The sequence below is a fragment of the Vigna angularis genome, chromosome 3, assembly GCF_016808095.1.
Source record: "Vigna angularis cultivar LongXiaoDou No.4 chromosome 3, ASM1680809v1, whole genome shotgun sequence".
Classification (NCBI taxonomy): domain Eukaryota; kingdom Viridiplantae; phylum Streptophyta; class Magnoliopsida; order Fabales; family Fabaceae; genus Vigna; species Vigna angularis.
The window spans coordinates 14258244-14280220 of NC_068972.1; the positions used below are offsets into that span (position 1 = coordinate 14258244).

Genomic DNA, 21977 nt, shown 5'->3' on the forward strand with positions numbered 1-21977 from the left:
ATTTTCAACCTTTTTTGGCAAATTTCTGCAACTTACACGTATCAAAAGTTTCCAAATGTATTTCTCCAATTGTTATAATTATGGATTCATTATTCGAGAATTCGTCGTGATAGGATAAAATAAGAAATCGAAAGCAATGAAAATTGTACGACGGAACATGCCCATATAAAAAATGAACTTTTGTTACCACATTCTAAGCCATGGTCATGGACTTCATTCACTTTCATAGTTGGGTAAAATTCCTATACTTCTTTCTAGATACAAAATCTTATTCCAAGCGAAACAAAGTGCTCAGAACTAAAAAGGTTCATAAAAAATGAGGATGAAAACTTTATCGAAAAAGGCTATTACAGTATTATTCCTTTTACCCTCAGCCCAAAAATCCACTTGCACGACGTGATGATCTATGTTTTGTCATCCATCCCTGAGATGTAAATTTTGGTATGTTTAATACAATGACCTGTTCAGACAACCAAAGTCAACAGTTCAAGCACAACCATGATAGCATCTAACTGATGTGACTTGGTAACTCCATGGTGGTGGGCAACAATACTGGTGGATCAAAATCTACACCAAAAGCTCTCAATCTGGGCGCGGCAACAAAAAGCTAAAGCCTGAGTTTTCACGAATTAGTGGCGGGGGCTCTATATCTGCAATATCTATCTGTTCCATTGATTTCGATATGTCATCAACAGAAAACGGAATGCTGCACAAAATACACGTTTTGATATGGTTAATGATAAAATGTCATTTCAAGAGGATTTATTAAGAATACAGGCTTCTCAAACTAGTATTAGAGTCAATTTGGATAAACTTTTCATCAAAAACATGTAAGAGTAAAATATAAAATAAATGGAAATTAAACTTTAAACTTTACATAAAATCAGCTTACACCACTATAATTTTTTAGAAGCACCCTCGTCCAAGTTGTTCGTCGGCACCAGTAAATTCACAAAAACATGACATTCTTGCTTTCAATCATATTAAGTTTTCATAATTAAAAACCTCGAACAAGTTAATCCGAACTACGCCTTGGTCCCCACTTAATGTCCAGATTAGCATATTTTGGAACTTGATTTATTTATTTCCCTTTTCTACAATATTTCTGGAAAAAAAAAACATTGTCCTTAAAATCGCTTTACCAAGCAGGCTTTCTGCCTCGGGACACAACAAAGTAATCTTGAAGTGAGGTTTCAGCTGAATGCATGTGATTATAAGCTTGGTAGCTTATACATGAGAAAACTGTATATTCCGTGTGAGCGTGTGTTATTCTGGTCAAGTCAGGGATCACAACTTTGAATTTGAGAATAATTAAAGTCAGGGATTACAAATTGAAAACTTCAGGACTGCCACAAGCTTAACTCAGTTTTATATTTTTCTTTATTTAGGTTCAGTGCATCATGGTTAAACTAATCAGTAAGAATTAAAAGTGAGTGATATTTTGCTGGAATATTAAAAATAGGAAAACCTCAGCAACTACAAAAGAACTAATGATATCTGACTGACCTTGAATCATCATCCAACAGGAAAGAGTTACTAACTGCATTATTTGAATCTTCAGTCATCAATACTCTCATGTTGGATATGACCTAGATGAAAACATTAATACCGCAAAGCTCAGCGTGGCTTTTCTGTACATCTTATGTTTGAAATTATGGTACTGGATGATTTTATAGAGCTTAAGTAAAACTTTTCTGTAAAAACTTACATCAGAAGACACACTATGCGTTCCATATTTGTCATCCCAGTACATGGTGCTTATACGATATAGTTGCTGTATACTAAGGACCTGTACACAGGAACTGATAATGGTAACTATACCATAAAGTGAACTTTCAATGACAAATATTTTTTCTACTTACTGGGCACAGGTCATGGCTTATTTCATCCAATGTTTTCTTTGGTTTCTGATGAATGACCTAAAACAAAGGAAAAATCATTTGTATCATATCTCTGACAATTTGCAAAAATGAGAGCCAGACGATTGATAGCAAAATATAGACCGATACCAGAAATCCAATAGCTTGTCTAATATGTTTGAGCTCATCCCAGGCAGAACCTGCATACTGAAATGTTTTTGGAGGGTCGAAGATATTAGTACATGTAGTTAAAAGAACTGAAGAGAACAGCAGTGCAAAGTTAATGCACCTCATCTGTTGCCTTATAACACCAATGCTCCAATTCAGACAGACCAGCTTTGACATATTCTCCATTACTAAATGAGCAGCACTCCCGTCGTAAAAGAAGACTAACAAAAAAATGAGACGATTAAAATGAAAATTCCGATTTACTGAACACAAGTTTAAAACGGGATATTAGAAGTGCAGAAAAAACCAACCTATTAAACAATTGTACATTGATGAAAGAAAAAATTTGCGTGAACACCTTACGAACTAAAAAGGGAGGAACCTGCAAAAATTAAGCCGCGAGAAATTACAGCATTGAATAAATGAAAATATAACAACTTCCAAAGAAAGGAAAATAAAATAATGTTAGAAGAACATATTATGCAGACGTGTCTGGGACCAAATTATGAAGACCAACCTTTTGTTCAAAAATTTATTCGAACCTATAAGTGAATTATCAAAATAAATCTCCCTTTATTTAAAATCAAAGTAAAGAAAAAATATGTAAATTGAGAAACAATAGGGGAGGTCATGTAATTTTATTGAATTCAATAGAGGTATACGTAATTTTATCACACTATATTTAACGGCACCAAAATTATATGTAAAGAGCAAGAAGTATTACTGGCACATATTGCTATGAGGCAAAAGCACAGAAAGAATACTTCCAAAAGAGATTATACTAACATGGTTAGCTTTCAAAGTGTTTAGAAAGTTTCCTAGGCTCTTCACTATCCCCTGCCAGTGAGCAATCAAGGCACGCTGGGCTTCAGTGTTTGCAACAGAACGTGATGATCCCTTAACAAGGCTTGCTCTCGATGTTCTTGGTGCCTATATCGTCACATACCAACAGTGATGTTTTAAATGAATGATATTCCAGGGAAATGTGAAATGTATAAATTGGAAAAAAAATTATAATTTTAAAGCCTGCATTATAGACCAGTTTGTAGAATCTACACATTAAGGAATAAACTGTCAAACCTGGATGCATAATCCGAGCAAGGGAGAAATTTCTTTCTTCAAATTATCACGAATCATTCCATATATCTTTTCCACATATGCTGTAAGCTGCTGTTTGAAAAGCAGGGCAGGGTACTTGGCTTCAACTTGTCTTAATGTATCTACTCCTCTGCTTGCGCTACCATTGACTAGGGAAAGGTTTACTCCAGCTGGAGTTCCACGGAAACTCTGGAAAAAGGGAACTATGCTTACCTGAAGTACAAAAGATTTCCATTGGGAAACAGTTCATTGAAATCAGAAGCTATGCTTACTTGAGTCATCCTCCCAAACAAGGTTGCAGATGAAGAACGGCGGCGTTGCGGAGCCATTCCAGCAGCACCACTAGCCTTGAGTGTGCGCTGGAGTAACAAGAGAAGTGTAGAGGCATTGGATAACCAATAAGCCAAGACATCATTATTATCCTGGGTCTGAAATTCGAATGGAATCTATCAGCAACTTGAAAGTGTTAAGCTGAGAGGAACAAGAAAAAGAGGGCATTAGCATGTGGAAGTTGCCTTTTTCACACCTCAATTGCATGGCCAATAGTTTGGATGATACGATCAAAAACACTAGTACGCTCAACTTCAAAAGATCGCCAGTGCAAAAGGCATTTGTATATGATACAGGCAGCAATTGGCCTGTTCCCAGCAAAGCCAAGATGTTGTGCAATACATCTGATGAGTAACTCTTGATTCTCCTGTTGTTTCTCATTTAGTGACTTTTGTGGTTTATCATCCAAACCGTCAGAGGGTTCCCTCCGGTGCATTGATGCACTATGCATTTCCTGATTAGACTATTAGGTGGCCAAGAAAAAGTCAAATCCATATAGACGTACCCAAAAGCAATAACAATGAATTTATAATAGATGTATTTATTTACCATGGGTGTCTTTGCTTCCGGTATAATATGACCACTTTCAGTTCTCTATATAGACAGACAAGAAACCCTGTTAAATCAATGTCAGGCTTATTATTGTTTCCATGCATAATATTTTTTATCGGGGGATTACCTGGATGATTGATCTTGAACGACCTGAAAGGAACTTGTTAGGTGCCATGGACACAGCTTGTTGACGTAGTACCTGATTCTCTGATTCTAAATTAGTAATCTTCTCTTCTAGCCTAATCATAGAATTATGAGATTTCAGTTAATTAAGAGTAGGCATGATATGATGGAGGATTTTAAATTAGATATAATATATTCTGAGATATCAAGGAAAGATAAAGATAAGTTTTTAAACAGCTAGCCAATGATATTATGGAACATTTTACGAGAAAGGAAGTCTCTACAACCAAGAATTTGGCTCACAAGTTTAGACAAGCCATCCAATATTTTCAAGGTAGATCACCACTGATTAAAGGGTGACCCAGTGGACAAGGCTCCCACTACCTAGTAGGGTCTGGGGATAGTAATTGTACACAGTCTTGCCCCCATGAACAGAGACTCTATCCAAGATTTGTGCTAATGACTTCTTGGTCACAGCTAACAAAAAGAACTACATTAGGTTATTCATTATTTATGTTACCTAGTCAATGATTCTTGAAGCTGACGACCCTTCTTCTCCATGTCTTCTATTTTTTTACCTCTCTCTTCACTACAAGCTTGGGCTTCATTGTATTTTCTTTCAAAGTCATCAGATTTCTGTTTCTCTGACTCAAGCGAGGTCTGTGTGAAGATAAAGCCAACACAAATCACTTTAGATGAGATTACCACTATATGCTGCTAAAAAAACATTGGTATATATAAACTTTGGACAAAAATTATGCTCCATCATCAGTTTTTAATAAAATTATCTAAAGACATTCAGAAACATAAACATTTTCGTTATATTATTTTTGCACTCTTATTAGTCCATCCAATCAAATATATAATCCTAATGCAAGTTATTTGAGTAGAGATATAACCTGTGGCTAAGTGCCTCCACCTAACCTCTCAATTATTTAAATGATTTGTTCTTGACATTTTTACATGGTATGGAAGCTCCATAACATGAAATTTACTAGTAAATTTTAGTGCAATCATGCTTGACATTCAGTACATTTAAACATAGTATGGAAGCTCCTAATCAGCCTCATTCTTCACAATCATTCATAATTGACGTAAGTTTTAGTTCAATGTGCACTCGTCAAAGGACATTTTGTGTGTGAAGAACATCACTCTATCAACAAGCATTAACTATATTTTTCTTCCATAATGAAGAACTTGATTTGATAATATTTCTAATTTGAAGAGAATGAAAAATTATCTTGCTGTTCCCTAAATCAACCAGAGAGAAACTTGCTTTGTTGTATCCCCTTATATTAAGGATCTACAGAGTGTTAATGAAGTAAAGAATAATCTAGACTACTAGTGGTGTTTCATGATAACAAAAAACACAGGTGGATCAGCTTCATATCAGAGAAGCCTTGGCCAGTCTCGTTATACATCTTGCTCACACATCTACTTCACTACAAGTAGCTGATATTTTTACCAAGGCTATGAAGACAGAAGCACAGGTTTCTTATTGCCAAAATTTGTTGTTGGTTGTCCCAACTATATATACTGCATAGTCATAATCTTATGAATATATTTGCTTTCTAATAAATCTGCACTAAGTATTTCCACGATCTCCTAGAATGTCTATCTTGAAAAGATGCTGAATGGCATTTAATAAGACTAGCGCGACGAGAGCAGTTCAATTTTTCCAAACACAACTTCTAATCCTTTGTTATGGTTCTTGTGATTTCTTAACACGATAGGTCTCATCAAGTTCTGAAAACATGTTTGATGAGTTGCATATTAGGCCTAGTTTGGATGAACTTTTCAACAAGTACATTTAAGAGAAGAAAATAAGACAAAGTTAATCAAACTTCTCCCATAATTAATAAAATCATGCACCTCAATTTTTTTACAATCTCTTTCATTAATTTCTTATAAATGCTCACCAAGAATATCCAAAATAAGCCATAGTTCCATATAAAGGCTAGGTTGCATAATTGGATACATGTCCGGAACAAAAATATATAATTTGAATAACATCCTCACATTGACATTCTTTATGGTCCTCAATCAGATATAACAAATTCCAGATCTGATGTTTTTTTTTTCCTTTACCAACTAACCAATGAAGAAAAAGAGGCTACAAAATTAATATACAATTCTAGGAATGATATAAGTCGTATATACTGAAAAAAATAATGTTAGAAATAAAAGCTTTAAATTTTAAATGAAGCATTTTGTATAGAAAATGATGCATCCTTGAAATAAGGTTTACCTAATAGGAAATTTGATCTCCTATGACTGAACTTTCTTACCTTTAGGCTCTCAATTTCTGCTGTCAGTGTCTCAATCTTCTGTGTATCTTCAACAATAACCTGTGTTTCTTTAATGACAGGAGGTTCTTCTTCAACAACTTTCTTTACATTCTCTCTCTCTTTAATGAGCAGAGCATTAGTTTCTTCATATTTGATCTGCAACTCCTGCAATGAATTCTGCAGTTTTGCTATCTCCTGAGCTTTGGATTCTTCCAAATTTGTCTGCACATGATTCCACATGGCTTACTTTATGCCTTACCAGTTGCAAGGGTACTTAGTAACTTGCAAATTTTTCCTTTTTAACCTTTTTCTTATTTCATATTTGTACAAGAGATCATCACAACAACAAAATCCTTCCAAAAGTATATCTATCCACAGATCTTACCTTTAAACCTTTTTCTAGTTGGAGACGCCATGTTAGTTCCTCCACTCGTTTTTCAAGTTTATCCTTTGCTTCTTGTAAGGCACCAGTTTCTTTTGCAGCCTATAGCAAATGGAAACAAATGTCAACTTAGAGAGAAAAAAATTATAAGGATATAACGAAACCAGAAAACTATATTGGAAAGGTGACGTTTATGCTACTTATGTTACCATAAAACAATATTGAGTTAGACTTAAAGTCCAACTCACTAAACATTAATGGGTGGTCCAATGGCAAGTGGAACAATAGACTCAACAAACATCAAATTTCGCTACAATAGACTCTAACCATGACTCTGATACCATATTAAGAAATGAATTTTAAACCTAACTCAGTCCCATAAAACTGGCTTGCAAGGTGTGATTTACAACCACTCATATACTATAAACTTATCTTATTTCTAGTCGATGTGGAATCTTGATCTTTCATATCATAAAAAGGAAAGAAATAAAATATCACAATACTCTTTGCTCAAATCCATTGTGGATGCGATATTCTATTTTGTAAATTTCTCAAAGGTCTATTTTGTATCTGTTTCATTTCTTTCAAAATACAAATGATAGTGGCTTATGAAATCGAAATAAAAAGGGGACAATTTTATGTCTTCTATAATCACAAGTAAAAAGTTAAGGCCAATTTCAATCTTGGTAAATCGTGAGTTTTGTATTCTTATGTTGTTTTTCTTACTAAAAGGATAATGATGATGACACCGACTATGATGATGCAACAAAAAAATATAAATATTGTTTGTATTTACTTTTATGATTTAAAACTCAACTTCACAATAAAACAAATTAATTGGGTGACAAATAGTATCCTTTTCCTTTTGTTCCATAAGCTATGTAGGAAGAACATGTTGCTTATATATATATATATATATATATATATATATTTGAAGGGTCTACTTAATCTCTATAACAATCATGGTAGACATAAAAACATACCATTTTCAGTTTCCTAAGTTCTCTCCTGGATACACGCCCCCTCCATCTGCACTGTGTAACTATTGTACCTTTCTTCAGCCTCTTATAATATATGGCAGCTTTGTGACACCGCCACCGAGCCTACAATTTTTTAGAGAGAAAATTATTGAACACTGATTGCTCTAGAGGATGATCCAAACCATTTAGTACTTGACCAAACCTGAATGATGATGGAAGCTTTAGTCTGCTTCCTAAATCTGAAGTCCTTGCGAGCAGCAGTGGCCCTTATAGCTCGTTGCAGTGTAAGTACTGCCACCTGAAGTTCTTTATAGGCTTTCCTAGCTTCATGTCTACGTATGTTCTTTTGAATTTTCACAGCAGCAGCTTCCCTTCTCAAATGCTCATAGAGTTTACATGCAAGTCTTCCTATAGATAATATATCATATATCTTAAGAATAACATCAAGTAATGAGGCCTCCTACAGATCTAAGATATATGTGCTAGTTAGGGACGTCATGCTATGAACATGGCTGCATTTATCCTAACAAATTAATCAGGTTATTTCCCTATTGAAACAATTTACCTCTCCACCGAGACTGCACGTATATGGTCTTCTTACGCAATGCAAGATAGTGTCTGCGTGCTTGATGGGTTCGTACACGACGTTGGATAACTTTTGCTGCATTACTAAGTACTTGAGCTCTCCGAGCATCTAATTCAGCCATCTGACCTGCTCTCAAGAATATTTTTGTTTTTCCAATCTACAACATTTGAAGCCAACCAGAAAACATATGAGCAGGGCATAAATATTATAGATATATGCACGTTATGACATACAAGGCCCCAGTTAATCTTAGATAGTTAAGTCTGAAAGAGCCATTAAAAATTACTGTTGAAAATGTACACGGATAATAGTTGTTCCCAGGGCCTAGAGGGATTTACAGCAGAGGTATGAACAACTCGACAAGAACAAGAACAATAATTATTCTTGTGCAATACATCAAGTTACCTGATATCCTTTAAGCTCCATCTTTTCCAGAATCTTTTGGCAAGCAGTTTTTTCATCGCAGCTACCCACAGGTGAAAAACTTCACGTTAGCACCATGCCCAAGTTTGGTACAAAATGTTTTAAAAGTCAAAGCCAAACTTTTCCTCCCAAGCATAGAAGATAAAATAAAAGAATGCTTACTTTGCTTCCATGGTCTCTGGGGCAAGGATGCCAAATCTGTTTATAAATTCAAAGAAAGCACGACGAGTAGGGTAGCCAGCACAACTGATTCTGATTGCCTCCAAAACACCCTATAGGGGCAAGAATTAGGAACAGCGGATGGGATAAAGACTTCAAGGAATTACAGATATACTTTGCAAAAACCATCTTCTAAACAATGAAATAAAGGAAATACATAAAAGCATACTCACACCACAACGAAGTTGTTGCATAATATTGATATTCTCAAAAATTGCAGGCTTGAGGAGGTTGTTTGGTTTCACACATCTAATGTAATGGGGTTCTGTAGAATTTAATGTGTCCATTAGGCTTTGTAGTTGAAGCTGCACCATTCAGAATTTATTAGCTTCCAGATAATAAGAATGCAGTTCAATTTTTGTAGGTAGTGAAGGGAGCTTGTTCACATCTTCATTATTTGAATGATTCCTTAAAATCTTGATTACAATGAAGTCCTAAAGTTTACAATGAAGACATGGAAAAGAATACCTTAAAACGAGAACCAATTGAAGAAAATTTGGAAGATTTTGACGTCTCTTCTGGAAGTGGTGGAAAAAGGCCAGATACAAAAGAACATTTGGAAGCACTCAATAAATCTTGATGTTCTGGAACCACATAATCCTTGTTTTTGTCTAAGAATTGCTCAGACTGGTATAGTACCTGCAAATCGACGAGGTTCAATTTGAAAAAACAACAATGTCTCATTTTGGCAGCAGCGAATGTTGAGATCAGTCATACCTCCCCAGCATAATGAGCAATTGTGAAATCCGTTCGAGACAATTTTGGCTTAATAAAGCGCTTGTGATTCTTAAATGTTTGATAAAGCTTGTTTGCAAATGTTTCATGAGTTGATTTTGGGAACATGCTGAAAGACAAAGGCAGAAGTTAATGGCATGAATGATGGATATAGGTTATGTTATTTAACAAGGAGCTATAGATTTTAAGAAACCAGAAAAAAAAAACTGGATCATGTCTACTTTTACAAACTAAAGGTTAAAAATTAAAATCATCAAGCAAGCCATGAAAAGGAAGAAGTTCACAGGAGCAAAAAACAATATTTTACCAAGCTTCATCGAGGAGAGCAATGATTCCTCCAGGTTTCTGCAAAAGCAAAATCAATGTAAAAGTATAATAAGAACAAAAGGCAGGAAAAGCCTAACGAAGGATTGAACTAGGATGTAAAATGGGCCCAAAGTAATAACATGATGGAAGACTACTTAGAAATAGAAATTCCTTAATTGTAAATTTACTTTCATCAAAATAATATAGATTGTGTAATATACTCCAATAATACATAATAAAGATATCACAGTTCAGTTCCAAAGAAGCAAGAAAGAAACTCGTAAACCAATTTTATTTTCATCACACATTCCTGTTCCCCTGCTTCTCTTACTTTCTACATGTACGCCGCTGTTCTGTGAATTTTGTCAACCTTTTCCAACTTGGATCAATCGAGCATTCATTATTAATAGGAAATGTATTGTCACACCAAATAGACAGTGGGAAGAACCTATATTAGATAGTTAAAAAAGCGAGCATTGTACATATCATCATTAAGCATATAAAAAACACTACCTTTCAGTTTCATTAATGATATGAACAATTAAATAGAAGACTTCCGACTAAAAAAGAGTTAATATACTCAGTCTCTAGAAGAAAGTGGGAAATAAGGATAAAAAGAAAACCTTCTCAATAAGGTCCAAAACATCTTGATTGTCAACAAATTCAATGTAGCTCCAATTGATCTCCTCCTTTGTATATTCTTCTTGTTCCATTTTAAACACGTGCTGAAAGCCATCATCTTAATCATATTAAATACAGAAATAACAAAGAAACTTGAAGTGCATAATTTGTTCTTAGACTTTGCCTGATTGAAATGTTGCTGCAACTTCTCATTTGTGAAATTAATGCAAAATTGCTCGAAACTGCAGAGCATGATAAACTGAAAATAAGTTACAAAAGATTGAAACTTGAGAACAAGTAGAGGTAGTTGCTTTCAATATCTTTAGTAATACACTCTTGTGGACATACTAATGGATAGATATGCTTATTCTTCAAAACTATATATTACCTGTTAGCTTTAAAACTTTCAAAACCATAGATATCAAGGACCCCAATCAAAGATTTAGATTTGGGGTCTTGTCCGATTGAATTATTTATCTTGTCCACCAGCCTGTTAGAAAAAAACATAAATGACTCAGGAATCAAAACCAGAACCCTGCATCCTTATATTCAGCGTATCTTATTAATTAGACTCTAAAAGATGACTGTATGTCCATTTTCAGTATCTTACCAGTCAAATAGCCGAGAATAAATTGTTTTTGCCAATCCATCTCTACTCACCGCTGCACTTTGGGGGTCAAGGCTCCTTTTTATAACTTCTTCAGGGGTGATCATGACACGCTTACATAACGCATCTTCCAAGGCATCAGCATCACACCTGATCCAATATTGAAATCATCTTAAAGAAACTATAAACCATACAAACACAAGTAATGATACAACAATGACCATACATGAGAAGCTCAGCAGTTGTTTTTAGGTGGAATTTGGCATTATCATCTTTTGGAACCGACGAGTCAACATCTTTTCCTTTGGTGAATTCAATATTACCAATATGAAGAATTGCAGCAACAACTCTGAAAATGGCTTCCTGAGAACAAGAAACAGGACAAATCAGAGAGGTGGAAAATAATCATTCTATATTCTAGCAAGAAAGAAGCTAAATTTGCTATTCTTGAAGAAATACCTGATCTTTTTGACTTATTCCAACAATATCCATAGCTCTTCGAGTGGCAAGATATTCACGAGCATCACTTACATCAGCCAGTTCATAGCATTTTGACTGGTTAAGGTAGTGAAATGATTTAGGATTTCCTAATTTGTATTTCTCAATTTCCTGTTAGAAGAATTTCCAATGACTTTACATAATTAAGAGAATCCGCAGTAAGTAGATGATAGACAGAAAGCCACCTCGTGCGGTGCAGCACAAAGAAGATAAAAGCAATGGTAATTCCTTTCAGGATCATTAATTTGGCAAACCCGAGATCTCTCTAGAAGATACGTTCGGATGGCTGCTCCTGATATTCTTCCACTTTTATCAAATTGGATCTCAACAAATTTACCAAATCGACTGCACCATTAACACTAGGAGAATTTGAAACCAACTCTTTGGTAATAGCTTGCACATTCAGTATCATGTAGCAGGTAATATTAGCAAAAAATAAATTCTTTTCTGGAACAAAAACTTGATTAAGAAAGGCATCATTCTAACTTCCCTTCTTAAAATTATAATGACTTTTGGCAATATGACATCATATACTAAAAGTAATGAAATGAGAAAAATAACGGAGGCACAGTTAATCCATAATTTCAGACAAGCAGTACGAAGGAAGCACAAGGAATCCTTCATGGCCCACATGTCAAAAAAACTGATACAAAAGATAATTTATAAACCAGAAATCATAGAGAATAAAACCCACAAAATTCGTTATTTACCACACTATAGACTCACCTAGAATTGTTATTCCTAACAGTTTTAGCATTCCCAAATGCTTCCAGAACTGGATTTGACTGCACTCAAATCAATCAATATGGAAGTCTTGAATGAGTTCATATCAGAAGATAAGAAAAAGGAAAGTTATTCGGGAGGGGGAGGGAGCATGAGAATGGGAATTCTGGAGTTAAAAAAATGAGTATTTTTAATTCAATCATACTTCAAGAACTTGTTGTTCAACTGTCCGTCCTTCGGTACCAGCCCTACCACCTAAGAAAGCAAGGTACTGCATAAGCATTTTTGTCGTTTCAGTTTTACCAGCTCCACTTTCCCCACTGACTAGAATTGAATTGCTTTTTTTTTCATTAATCATCGCCCTGTTATTAAAAAAAACATCAATTTAATATTTGCTTCAATTATAGAAAAATAAACTTCAATCTTTAGGGAAAAATATTAAGATTACCTATATGCAACATCAGCAACTGCAAATACATGAGGGCTTAATTCTCCAAATGGTGCTCCCTTGTATTGTTGCATCATGTGCGCACCATAAATATGAGGTAGTCTTTGGAATGGATTTATAGCAATCAGAATATTTCCAGTATAAGTCTGCCAAAACCATTGGTAGCAACTTTTTCACTTATAAACTTCACTGTACCTCATCACTCATCACATTAAAGGGAAGAAATCCTTACGTATATTTCATTCAATTCATATCTAGCCTTCAAGTTCTGCAGGACTCCAGGCTCATGCAAATAGGACAGTTTAGTCATATCATCCACTCCACCAGGAGGAGCTTCCATGTCCTTAGGATATATTTTTGATAAATTTGCATTGACCTTGAAATAGCCAAAATAGAAGAACAAGTAATAATTCAGAAGTAACCTTTGGCCTAATAAGTCACGGTAAAATTTGCAGATTATCAGTTGGAAATAGAAGCATGAGAAAATGTGAGTTCTTCATCAATTAATGAAGTAAAATGCCTTTAGAAGTCAACAAATAATAATTAATTTTTTTACTACAGAGTTCATCAGTAAACATAAAGCAGGAATACAGTAAAGAAACTGACAGCGATAAATTAATTCAAGACTCCAATGACTTTGATGGTGGATTTTCAACATGAAAAAATTAATTAATACAACTTTTGATGGATCACAGTGATAACTTGAATACCAAGCTGGGAAGTTCAGTTCAATAATGAAAGAAAGAAGGCTTGTTTATGGATCTCGTTACTTTTTAGTTTTTCTTAAGCTTTTTTACACATTTTGTGATCTACTTGAAGCTAAGATACAGCTGATTAGCAGTGCTTTCTCTTAAGTTGATCATCGTGTAAGCAGTTTCTACGTGTGAGAATAAATAACATGGGGACACAATGTAAACTTGTTTGTAGAGGGGCAGCAAATTTTTTGTTTCCGAAAACTAGTATATAGGAAAAAAAAAATGTGGTCAAACCCTTCCCTTAACATTTCACCACGCCTAAATGAGAGGTAAACCATTTAACTGTTGTCATACAATAAGCCAAAGTCTTATTTATCAAGACAGGATGCCGCTTATCAATGACCAAATTGGCAATAAACCTACCAATCTTCTTCTCAAAATAGATTGGATAAAAGGCAAAAAAATATAATACTATAAAATACGGAACCAAGTAAATGGCACTCTGACAGTCTACAAACCTTTTTTCCATTGGTAGTTTCAATTTCAGCATCCTTTCCATTGATTTTTAATACCTGTCCATCAATCCAAGATACCTCTGGGTCTTCAATCCAGACATGAGAACCCACAATAATATTCACGGGAGTCCCCTGCAGATGGAGATATGGAATAATCTTTTATTACAATTATCTAAGATCTCATAACGGTCTAAATATGTACTACTATATTATCTTGTCCGCAAGAAAAGCTAGCAAGAATTGTACATCCATTTCTCCCATAATGTGTGCCTAGAAAGATCTAAAAATTCCAAACTAAACTAAAATATGTATACCAATAGCACAAGTTTCTTTCTTATAGTTAGTTACACAGGATCAGTAATACTAACAGCCAAATAAAATAAATCAGAATGTTTTAGCATAATTTTCACAAACAGTAGCCTAACAACCAAGTGGATACCACATTGTAGAAAAGTCAGCAGCTTAATCAAAGTTAGCTACTGGCTGAAAGACAACATATCATATTTCTTTCCCAATACACCCGTTTCTACACATAGATGGAGAGATATTAAATTTTGACATCTCGAAAAAATTGCTTTACAAGAAATCAGAATCTAGAAATCTAAATCAATGCTTTTCAGAAGTAGAAGTTCAACTTTTTTTAGGCATAAACAATCACGAGGCACAACCCACAATTCAGGATCTTGAACTCAATATTAATTTGAAACTTGATATGCCAATTAAATCAAAATTTCTTCGACCCATTGCTACCAAAAGAATAAAAGTTTAAAAAATTAACCCCTTCTCTAACACATCTGGATAACATGTCCAATCCATCCACTTCACACAGAACAAACCAAGTGAAATTTGTCTGCAAGCATTTAATGATGGATCACTTTTTGTTTCATAATTTATCCACTGCTGGCATGATATATCTGAGCATGCTGCCTAAGTAGCCCAACTCCATCTGAATGCAACATCTCTGAATTCTTATTAAAAGAAAAAAAACAACACTAAAAACACCTAAGAAACTATACATAAGTTTTATCCTAGAGCTTTAACCAGTAAACTCTCCAATCCTTTTTCCCATACTTATCCAAGATCCCATTGTGCATTAATCATGGAAGAGGATCACTATATAAAACAGGTATGAATTGCATAGAATCACGTGACTTAACACATTCTCAGGCATCTAGTCCATAGTTTCATTACATCATTGACATTTAAGTATTTTCAATTCCATCGCATACGCGAGTATTCTTTTTTAAAATATAAAACAAACAGGTGATCGCATGAGAGACCTGCGTTGATTGCGCATGCGACTAACTAAATAGAAAGAAAAACGCATTAATTGAGAATGAAGAAAATTGAAAATGGCGAGATGAGTGTTTGAATTAGAAGCATACCATCGTCGCGGTTCATAAAGAGAAGGATAAAAGTTAGGGATGTGATCGTGCTATTTGAATGAAATGTGTTAAGAAAGTGAGAAAGGGTGAAGATGAAAGTGAGAAAGGGTGAAGATGAAAGTGAGAGAGAAGGGAAAATGAAAGGAGAAAGAAGTGGAAGTGAATGTAGGTGAGGATGAGGGTGAGGGTGTGGGTCTGGATCCATGAGAAGACATTCTTCGCAATGCCCTTCAACTTCGGCACTTTCTTCTTCTTCCCTTTGCTTTCGCGCCAACTCGTGGTTCCTAATCACTATGCATCTCGCTCTTCCCTTTTTATTCCCTTCCCTTCTCTTTCAAATGTTTATAGCTACTCTCAAATACTTTACTTCCTAACATAACCATAATCTTCACAATAATATTCAACTTATTTTAAATGCATTCTTATAACTAATTTAAAAAATGCATTAATAAATCTAATATGTAAACTTCTTCTATAGGCAAAAGAATATATATATATATTAGAAGGAATTAAATAATAATTTTGGGTTTCTTATCTAATTTATAATGAAATAAGATTATCTGACATTATAAATTTGGCTTTGTATCAGTTGTTAACTATGTAATTTTCAGTAACTTGGTAACTTTTCTGTGTTGAGTTGAGTGAGTTTTATATCAGAATTATTGACAATTCCCACAACATACATATTATTTTTGTCGTGAAAAACAAACCATTAAAAAACCCACTTACCAAGTTCATGCATTGGTTCCAAATGCATAAGGTGATTAATTAAGAACATTTCTAATACACCCTTAATCATGATCTAGGTTTATACAAAAAAAAAACTTATTAGAATATACTGTTTAGCAGAAGATTATAAATTCTAAGAATAAAATAATTAATCACATAATTAAAATATTTTTTATATATAAAATATGAAAATACAAATAAAAAATTATAAAGTGCAACCACTATAGAATCTCATCAAACTTCTTGTAGATGTGAAGTAATAAAAAAAACCCTTAAATTAAAATAAAAAGTTAAAAAAAACCTTGCAAAATAATATTTCTTATTCTCTATTAAAAATATTAAAATGGAACTTTAAACAATATCTTACAGAACATTTCTAAGACTTAAAACATATATGAATTACATGCACAAACTTAATTTTAATATAGTTACTCAGTTTTAAATATTTTCTTCTGATTGTTTATTTTATAAAATTATAGAATATATAGTACTAGGTCGTGACTAACCATGAACCATAGCAGCATGTTGCATATATGGTGGGTTTGGATTCTGAGTTAACTTTGTCGGAAAATTTTCATCAGTCATGGTTCAACCAAATAACCCTCACGATAACAAGTGGTCATATTGTGACCTTGACATTTATGACTAAAGCTTTACACCAGAAAATAAAGCATGCATCATGTTACTACTAGTACTACTGCAGAAACATTAAGGCAGTGATTAGATTGTTTGCCTTTAGCACAAGATAAACAAACAACATATATAAGCAACAAGTGCAGCAAGTTTTTCCTTTCTTCTTCCTCTACTTAATGTCCACTGCCTAATTCTCCTAACTAAATAAACCACTAAAGGCCAAGGAAACTTCAGTATTCTCCCTGGCTGGTTTAGTTTCCATCAGCTGCAGATTTCAGATAAAGGGTCTCACCACCATCACCAGAGTGGCCACTGGAGCTTCCTCCTCTGCCTTCACCAGAGCTTCCAATATCTTGCTTGCCAATGTTACCAATGCGTACAAAATCAGGAAACCCTCCAGAACCTATGGTTGCATTGCCCCCTACAGTTGTGGCTTCACTTTGCATCATGTGAAAGCCTTGACTTCCGCTGGAGCTCATGCCAAGTTGGCTGTGCAAGCCCTGCTGCTGTTGAAGAGCTGAGAAGGGTTGTTGAGAGTATAAGAGGGAGGAGCGTGAAGCCATTAGCTGTTGTTGTGACATCTGCTGAGCTTGTTGAGCCTGCATGTAGTGTGCTCCCTGCTGCATAATTCCACTGGGAGGATACTACAATGATATTCAGAAGAATATGAAGTTAACTGAAGATTATGTATATGATACTGGATCATTGCAGTATTTTGCATGTAAAATGTATCTAGCATGTCAAAGTGATTTCCGATGCTAATCAAATATTCTGAAAAAATGGTTGTGTACCTGACCAGGCATAGGAGGTGGTTGGGGCTGGGAATCAGCTATCGCAGCAAGGTACATCAGATTTCTCTGCAGCCTGGATTGGTTCCTGAAATAAAGACAAGAGGATTGTGATGCTTTAGGACCACAACAAAAGGAGCAGTAAAGGAACCATAAAATCTAATAATTGTTTTAGGTTTCAATCACAAGGCAAACATGGAGAACCGTGATTCTTTGAAGCAACTTTTTCACACCCCCACAGTCCCAAGAAAAAAGTTGATCTACTTTGAGTATCTGTGTCCCCTTCAAGTTGTGTTGACAAGAAAACCACGAAATGATGCAATTACCAAAAAGGGCTACAACCTTTCTCCTAATGATTGACCTTGTGGAAATATACATGTACAGAAAGTGACAACTGTTCTGTTTCAAGTCATCATGTTTGCAACTTCAATTCAAAATTGTATAAAACTATTGGTGTCCAATTTTTTTGAAGTATTGTGGGGTACACTGTATCTTAGAAAAAGCCTGCAAAAAGATACATAGTCAATGCAGACTCCATTTAGATTCAAGATTTCGAACACCCTAGCTTTATCGTCAGACTAATTAGGTAGTTTATAACACGGTCTGCAACTGTGGCTAAAGTATCAGATAAGAAACTAGGAGAGTAAAGTTTGGAATAAGTCATTGTTAGCATGAACTATTTGACCCTGCTAATACCCAAAGTTAACCTATGAGGAGTTAGGCTATTACAAGTGGAACAAATGACCAGAAAATTAAGACGGAAATTAACTAAAGGGATTGAGGTAGGAACTTGTTCCAGTTTCTATTCCTTACAGTTATTATATGACACCAAACCAGAAGGGCTCATGCTTGCCAAATAATAAAGATTTGAGAAAAAGTTTTACAATGAGACCAGTTCTTACTCGGCACACTCGCTCAGCTTGCCAGAATTCTGGCTTTCAACAATCTTCAGAATCAGGGACTTGTTTTCATCCAGATACTGCTAGTAAAGAGAGAAACTAGTTATTTCAGATATGACAATTTCACAAAAACGAAGGGGGCAAATTGCATAAATACATGTGAAGTGGGGAAGCAAACAAACAAAAAAAAAGGCATCGTTGATCCGTCATGTTAATCAAAGTAAACTTCAGAAAACATGCAGGGAATTTTAGAGTATATTTTCTAAAATGTATTGTACAAAAATAGTCATGTATACCATAATATTAATGACTTTTATTTATGTCGACTGAGACTATGAATATGAGCATTTTCTGGCATGCAATTTCCATCCTGTCATTTTTTCTTTAATATCAAACACTTTCTTCAATGGACTGTAATTGTATGCAAGAAAGTAAACAAGCCCTTTAACCAACATGAAACAGTTCAACATTCTCTCCCACAAATCACCATAGAGATACTAAACCGAAACAGAGAAGCTAAACACATGGCGGTACCAATCTACAAAACTGCAAGGACAACACATGAGAGAATCTAGCAGTCCAAGTTGAACACTTTGAAACATGAACGGAGCAAACAACACAGCAAGTATCAAAGTGGGGTGCCACCAGAACAGTGTAGACACTAAAGAACAGTTACTCTCTTTGAAAAAAAGTAATTAAAACGAAAGGCATACTGAAGGGGCCCAAGAATGAGTGGAGTCAAGCTTAATAAATGATAAGAACAGAGCGAATCAAGCAAAGTGGTGAACGTGAAGTGACAAAGACGGGGATTACGTTAAGATAGGCTCACAGAGATGTTAGCAGAAAGTGACAAAGAATAAAGAGAAGAGGGCATGATGAGAAACAGAGTAAGCAAGGGGTAGTACTAAAAGTGGCACAGTAAGACCCACAGGCTCAGAGACACAAAAGAAAAGGTTCCCTGAGCAGAGACAGGTGAAGGGAAAGTGGAAAGAAGCTTGAGAAAGATAAAAGAAAAGGAGAAGAAGGAAAAGAGAGGGAGAATGGAAATGGAAGAGTGAAAGGAAAGGAAAGGACCTGTTGAATGTGATCAGTGGTGACGTTGTTGGGGTAGTAGGCTGCCATGATGGGCTGCATCTGCATCAGGTGCTGCTGCATTTCTCGCACGCTAAGTAACTAAGTCCACTATTTATATACAGATGATGAAATTGAAATCTATTCTCTCTCTTTTTTTCTCTCAAACGGAAGGGGGAAACAACCCCTGCAAGCTGAGAGTGCAAGGAGGAAGGAACTGCAAAGAGAAACAAAAGACTGTGTTTTTCTCTGTTCCCGCTTTTGCCTTCTCTCTCACTTGCAATTACAATTACAATTACATTTACAATGTTGCTACCACACCGAGAAAGATATTATTATTTATTGCAAGAGAGAGAGTTGAGGTTGAGGGAACCTGGTTGATTTGGCTCTTTCTTCTCTGCAACAGGGTCCCTCTCTGGAACTGCGTGTCTTTGCTCTCTTCTCTCTCTCTCTCTCTCTCTCAAAAAGTAGCTCACGTGATGGACCAGAGAGAGAAAATAAAAGATGCTGCTGTTCGCAACTAAACAGAGTCAAATACGTCAAAAGTTTCTCAATACATGGCAAAATTTGTTTTTTCTTTGTTAAGGTTCATTTTAGGAGTGCCTGTTTATTTAGTTTCAACAAAAATAATAATAATGCTTGGAACAAATAATCTATTTTTTTTATGAATTAAATTACTTTGTTTATACATATTGTGATAATCTTTTATGAATTAAAAACTGTAAGATTCCACTTTTATTTTCCTTTCACCATTTCACAACCAAACGAGAGAGATGATGTGCATATCTTTGGGTTTCTTGTACCTAAATTCCATAGCATCAAATAAATTATACAGTAGTTTTGATTTTGGAAAGAGTGGAAGGAAAAAATAATGTAAAAGTGGAAAATAAAATAATTTTGTGGATTGTTGAGAACACAGAAAGAAAAGAAAAGCATGTTATGCTTAAAAAATAGTCTTATATAGTTCATGCTGGCTTTGTATACCGAACCCTCCAAAGGAAAGTATGCACTGTTTTTTTTTCTCACAAACTACTATGTCATTTATTGTTTTTGATTAGTATGTATGTTAAACAACCAATTTTTTTTTTCTTTCTTTATAGATTTTGCTTTTGCAGTTAGTTAGTGAAGGATGTACTTAGATTTTAAGATACACAGTCAAACAAGGTTATTCTCTTATATAGACTAAGTATTAATAACTTCAAAGTGATTTGGCTTTTAATTTTCTTTTCTTTATTCACATGTTAAATTTTTTGTTTCGTTTGATTTGATGGAATTTATGTTTACTTTATAATTATTCAAATGGTATTCTAAAAAATATTTTGATGTTTAAATATAAAAAATTCAGTCATTTTGATATTAAATGTAGAATCAATATTATTTATTATCTTAGTTGAAGCTCTTATTTATACAAATTGTAAAGAATTTTTATTTATTAGTGACCTAATTATAACCCAATAACACCTTAATTATAATTACCAAACTGATTTATAATTATTTCTACATATGCTCTTAATCACGGTAGTTGTATGTTTGATCGATGACTCACGCTAGTTGTATGTTTGACCGGTGGCTTAAGGGACCCGTCAAATTCTTTTATAAGACTATGTGACTTTATTTGTTCCATTTATGTTTCTGTTAAGTCGGTTTGACAACCCTATGTTAGGGTTAACCAGACTATTCTACATTGAATCGATCGGGCTTGTACTATTCACATCTTAGCATCCATCGTGGGGTTGAGTGAGCACTTATAAACTCATATGGTGACAATGAGAAATATGACGAGCAACATTGTAATAGAATAAGCTTTGGACGACCAATTGGATCGAGGGAGATGATAAGAAACCTACAAAAGCAAATAGATGAAATGTAGAGCAAAAATATGAGAAAGAGTTAAAAGCTTTGCATGCGAAGAACACTATTGAAAAGTGGTTTTAAGCCTAACTCAACCCCACAAAACCGACTTGTAAGATGAGGTTTGCACCCCACTTATATATTATAATTTGGCCTTATCTCTAGTCGATGTGGAACTTCCAACACCCCTCCCCCCTTCACGCCGAGATATAGACATCTCGACAACCATGGCTCTGATATAATATTAAGAAGTGGGCTTTAAGTCTAACTCATCTTCACAAAACCGGCTTGTATGGTGAGGTTTGCACCCCACTTATGTATTATAATTTGGCCTTATCTCTAGTCGGTGTGGGACTTCCAACTCACCCCATTCACTCTAAGGTATAGACATCTCAAGTGTGAGAGTATAATTAATGGGTGGTCCAGTAGTGGTCCGACAATAGGTTGAACAGAATGCCCACATAG

General features: G+C 34.8%; 2 protein-coding genes across 3 annotated transcripts; both read right to left on the minus strand.

The window, feature by feature from the left end:
• Positions 1–166: 166 nt before the first annotated feature.
• Positions 167–15866, minus strand: LOC108323108 (myosin-11). The gene is made up of 38 exons (XM_017555454.2): positions 15542–15866; positions 14160–14288; positions 13179–13322; positions 12947–13092; positions 12704–12860; positions 12502–12560; positions 11961–12120; positions 11737–11886; positions 11504–11640; positions 11281–11427; positions 11059–11160; positions 10855–10912; positions 10673–10774; positions 10051–10088; positions 9726–9852; positions 9477–9647; positions 9182–9313; positions 8952–9061; positions 8772–8832; positions 8346–8523; positions 7983–8188; positions 7784–7903; positions 6804–6902; positions 6419–6640; positions 4651–4790; positions 4135–4246; positions 4005–4049; positions 3652–3918; positions 3398–3553; positions 3108–3314; positions 2814–2957; positions 2339–2409; positions 2149–2248; positions 2010–2066; positions 1863–1919; positions 1709–1789; positions 1507–1589; positions 167–706 (listed from the first exon to the last, which is right to left on the minus strand). The coding sequence occupies exons 1-38, from the start codon at positions 15542–15544 to the stop codon at positions 583–585; spliced, it is 4602 nt and encodes a 1533-aa protein (XP_017410943.1). The 5' UTR covers positions 15545–15866; the 3' UTR covers positions 167–582.
• Positions 15867–16873: 1007 nt separating this feature from the next.
• LOC108323109 (GRF1-interacting factor 1) lies at positions 16874–19994 on the minus strand. 2 transcript variants are annotated; one of them, XM_017555456.2, is made up of 4 exons: positions 19665–19994; positions 18594–18670; positions 17695–17779; positions 16874–17547 (listed from the first exon to the last, which is right to left on the minus strand). In XM_017555456.2, the coding sequence occupies exons 1-4, from the start codon at positions 19743–19745 to the stop codon at positions 17155–17157; spliced, it is 636 nt and encodes a 211-aa protein (XP_017410945.1). In that variant the 5' UTR covers positions 19746–19994; the 3' UTR covers positions 16874–17154. The 2 variants fall into 2 exon arrangements, with proteins under 2 accessions (XP_017410945.1, XP_052730132.1); XM_052874172.1 differs by lacking the exon at positions 19665–19994 and adding an exon at positions 18887–19064.
• Between the last annotated feature and the right edge of the window lie 1983 nt (positions 19995–21977).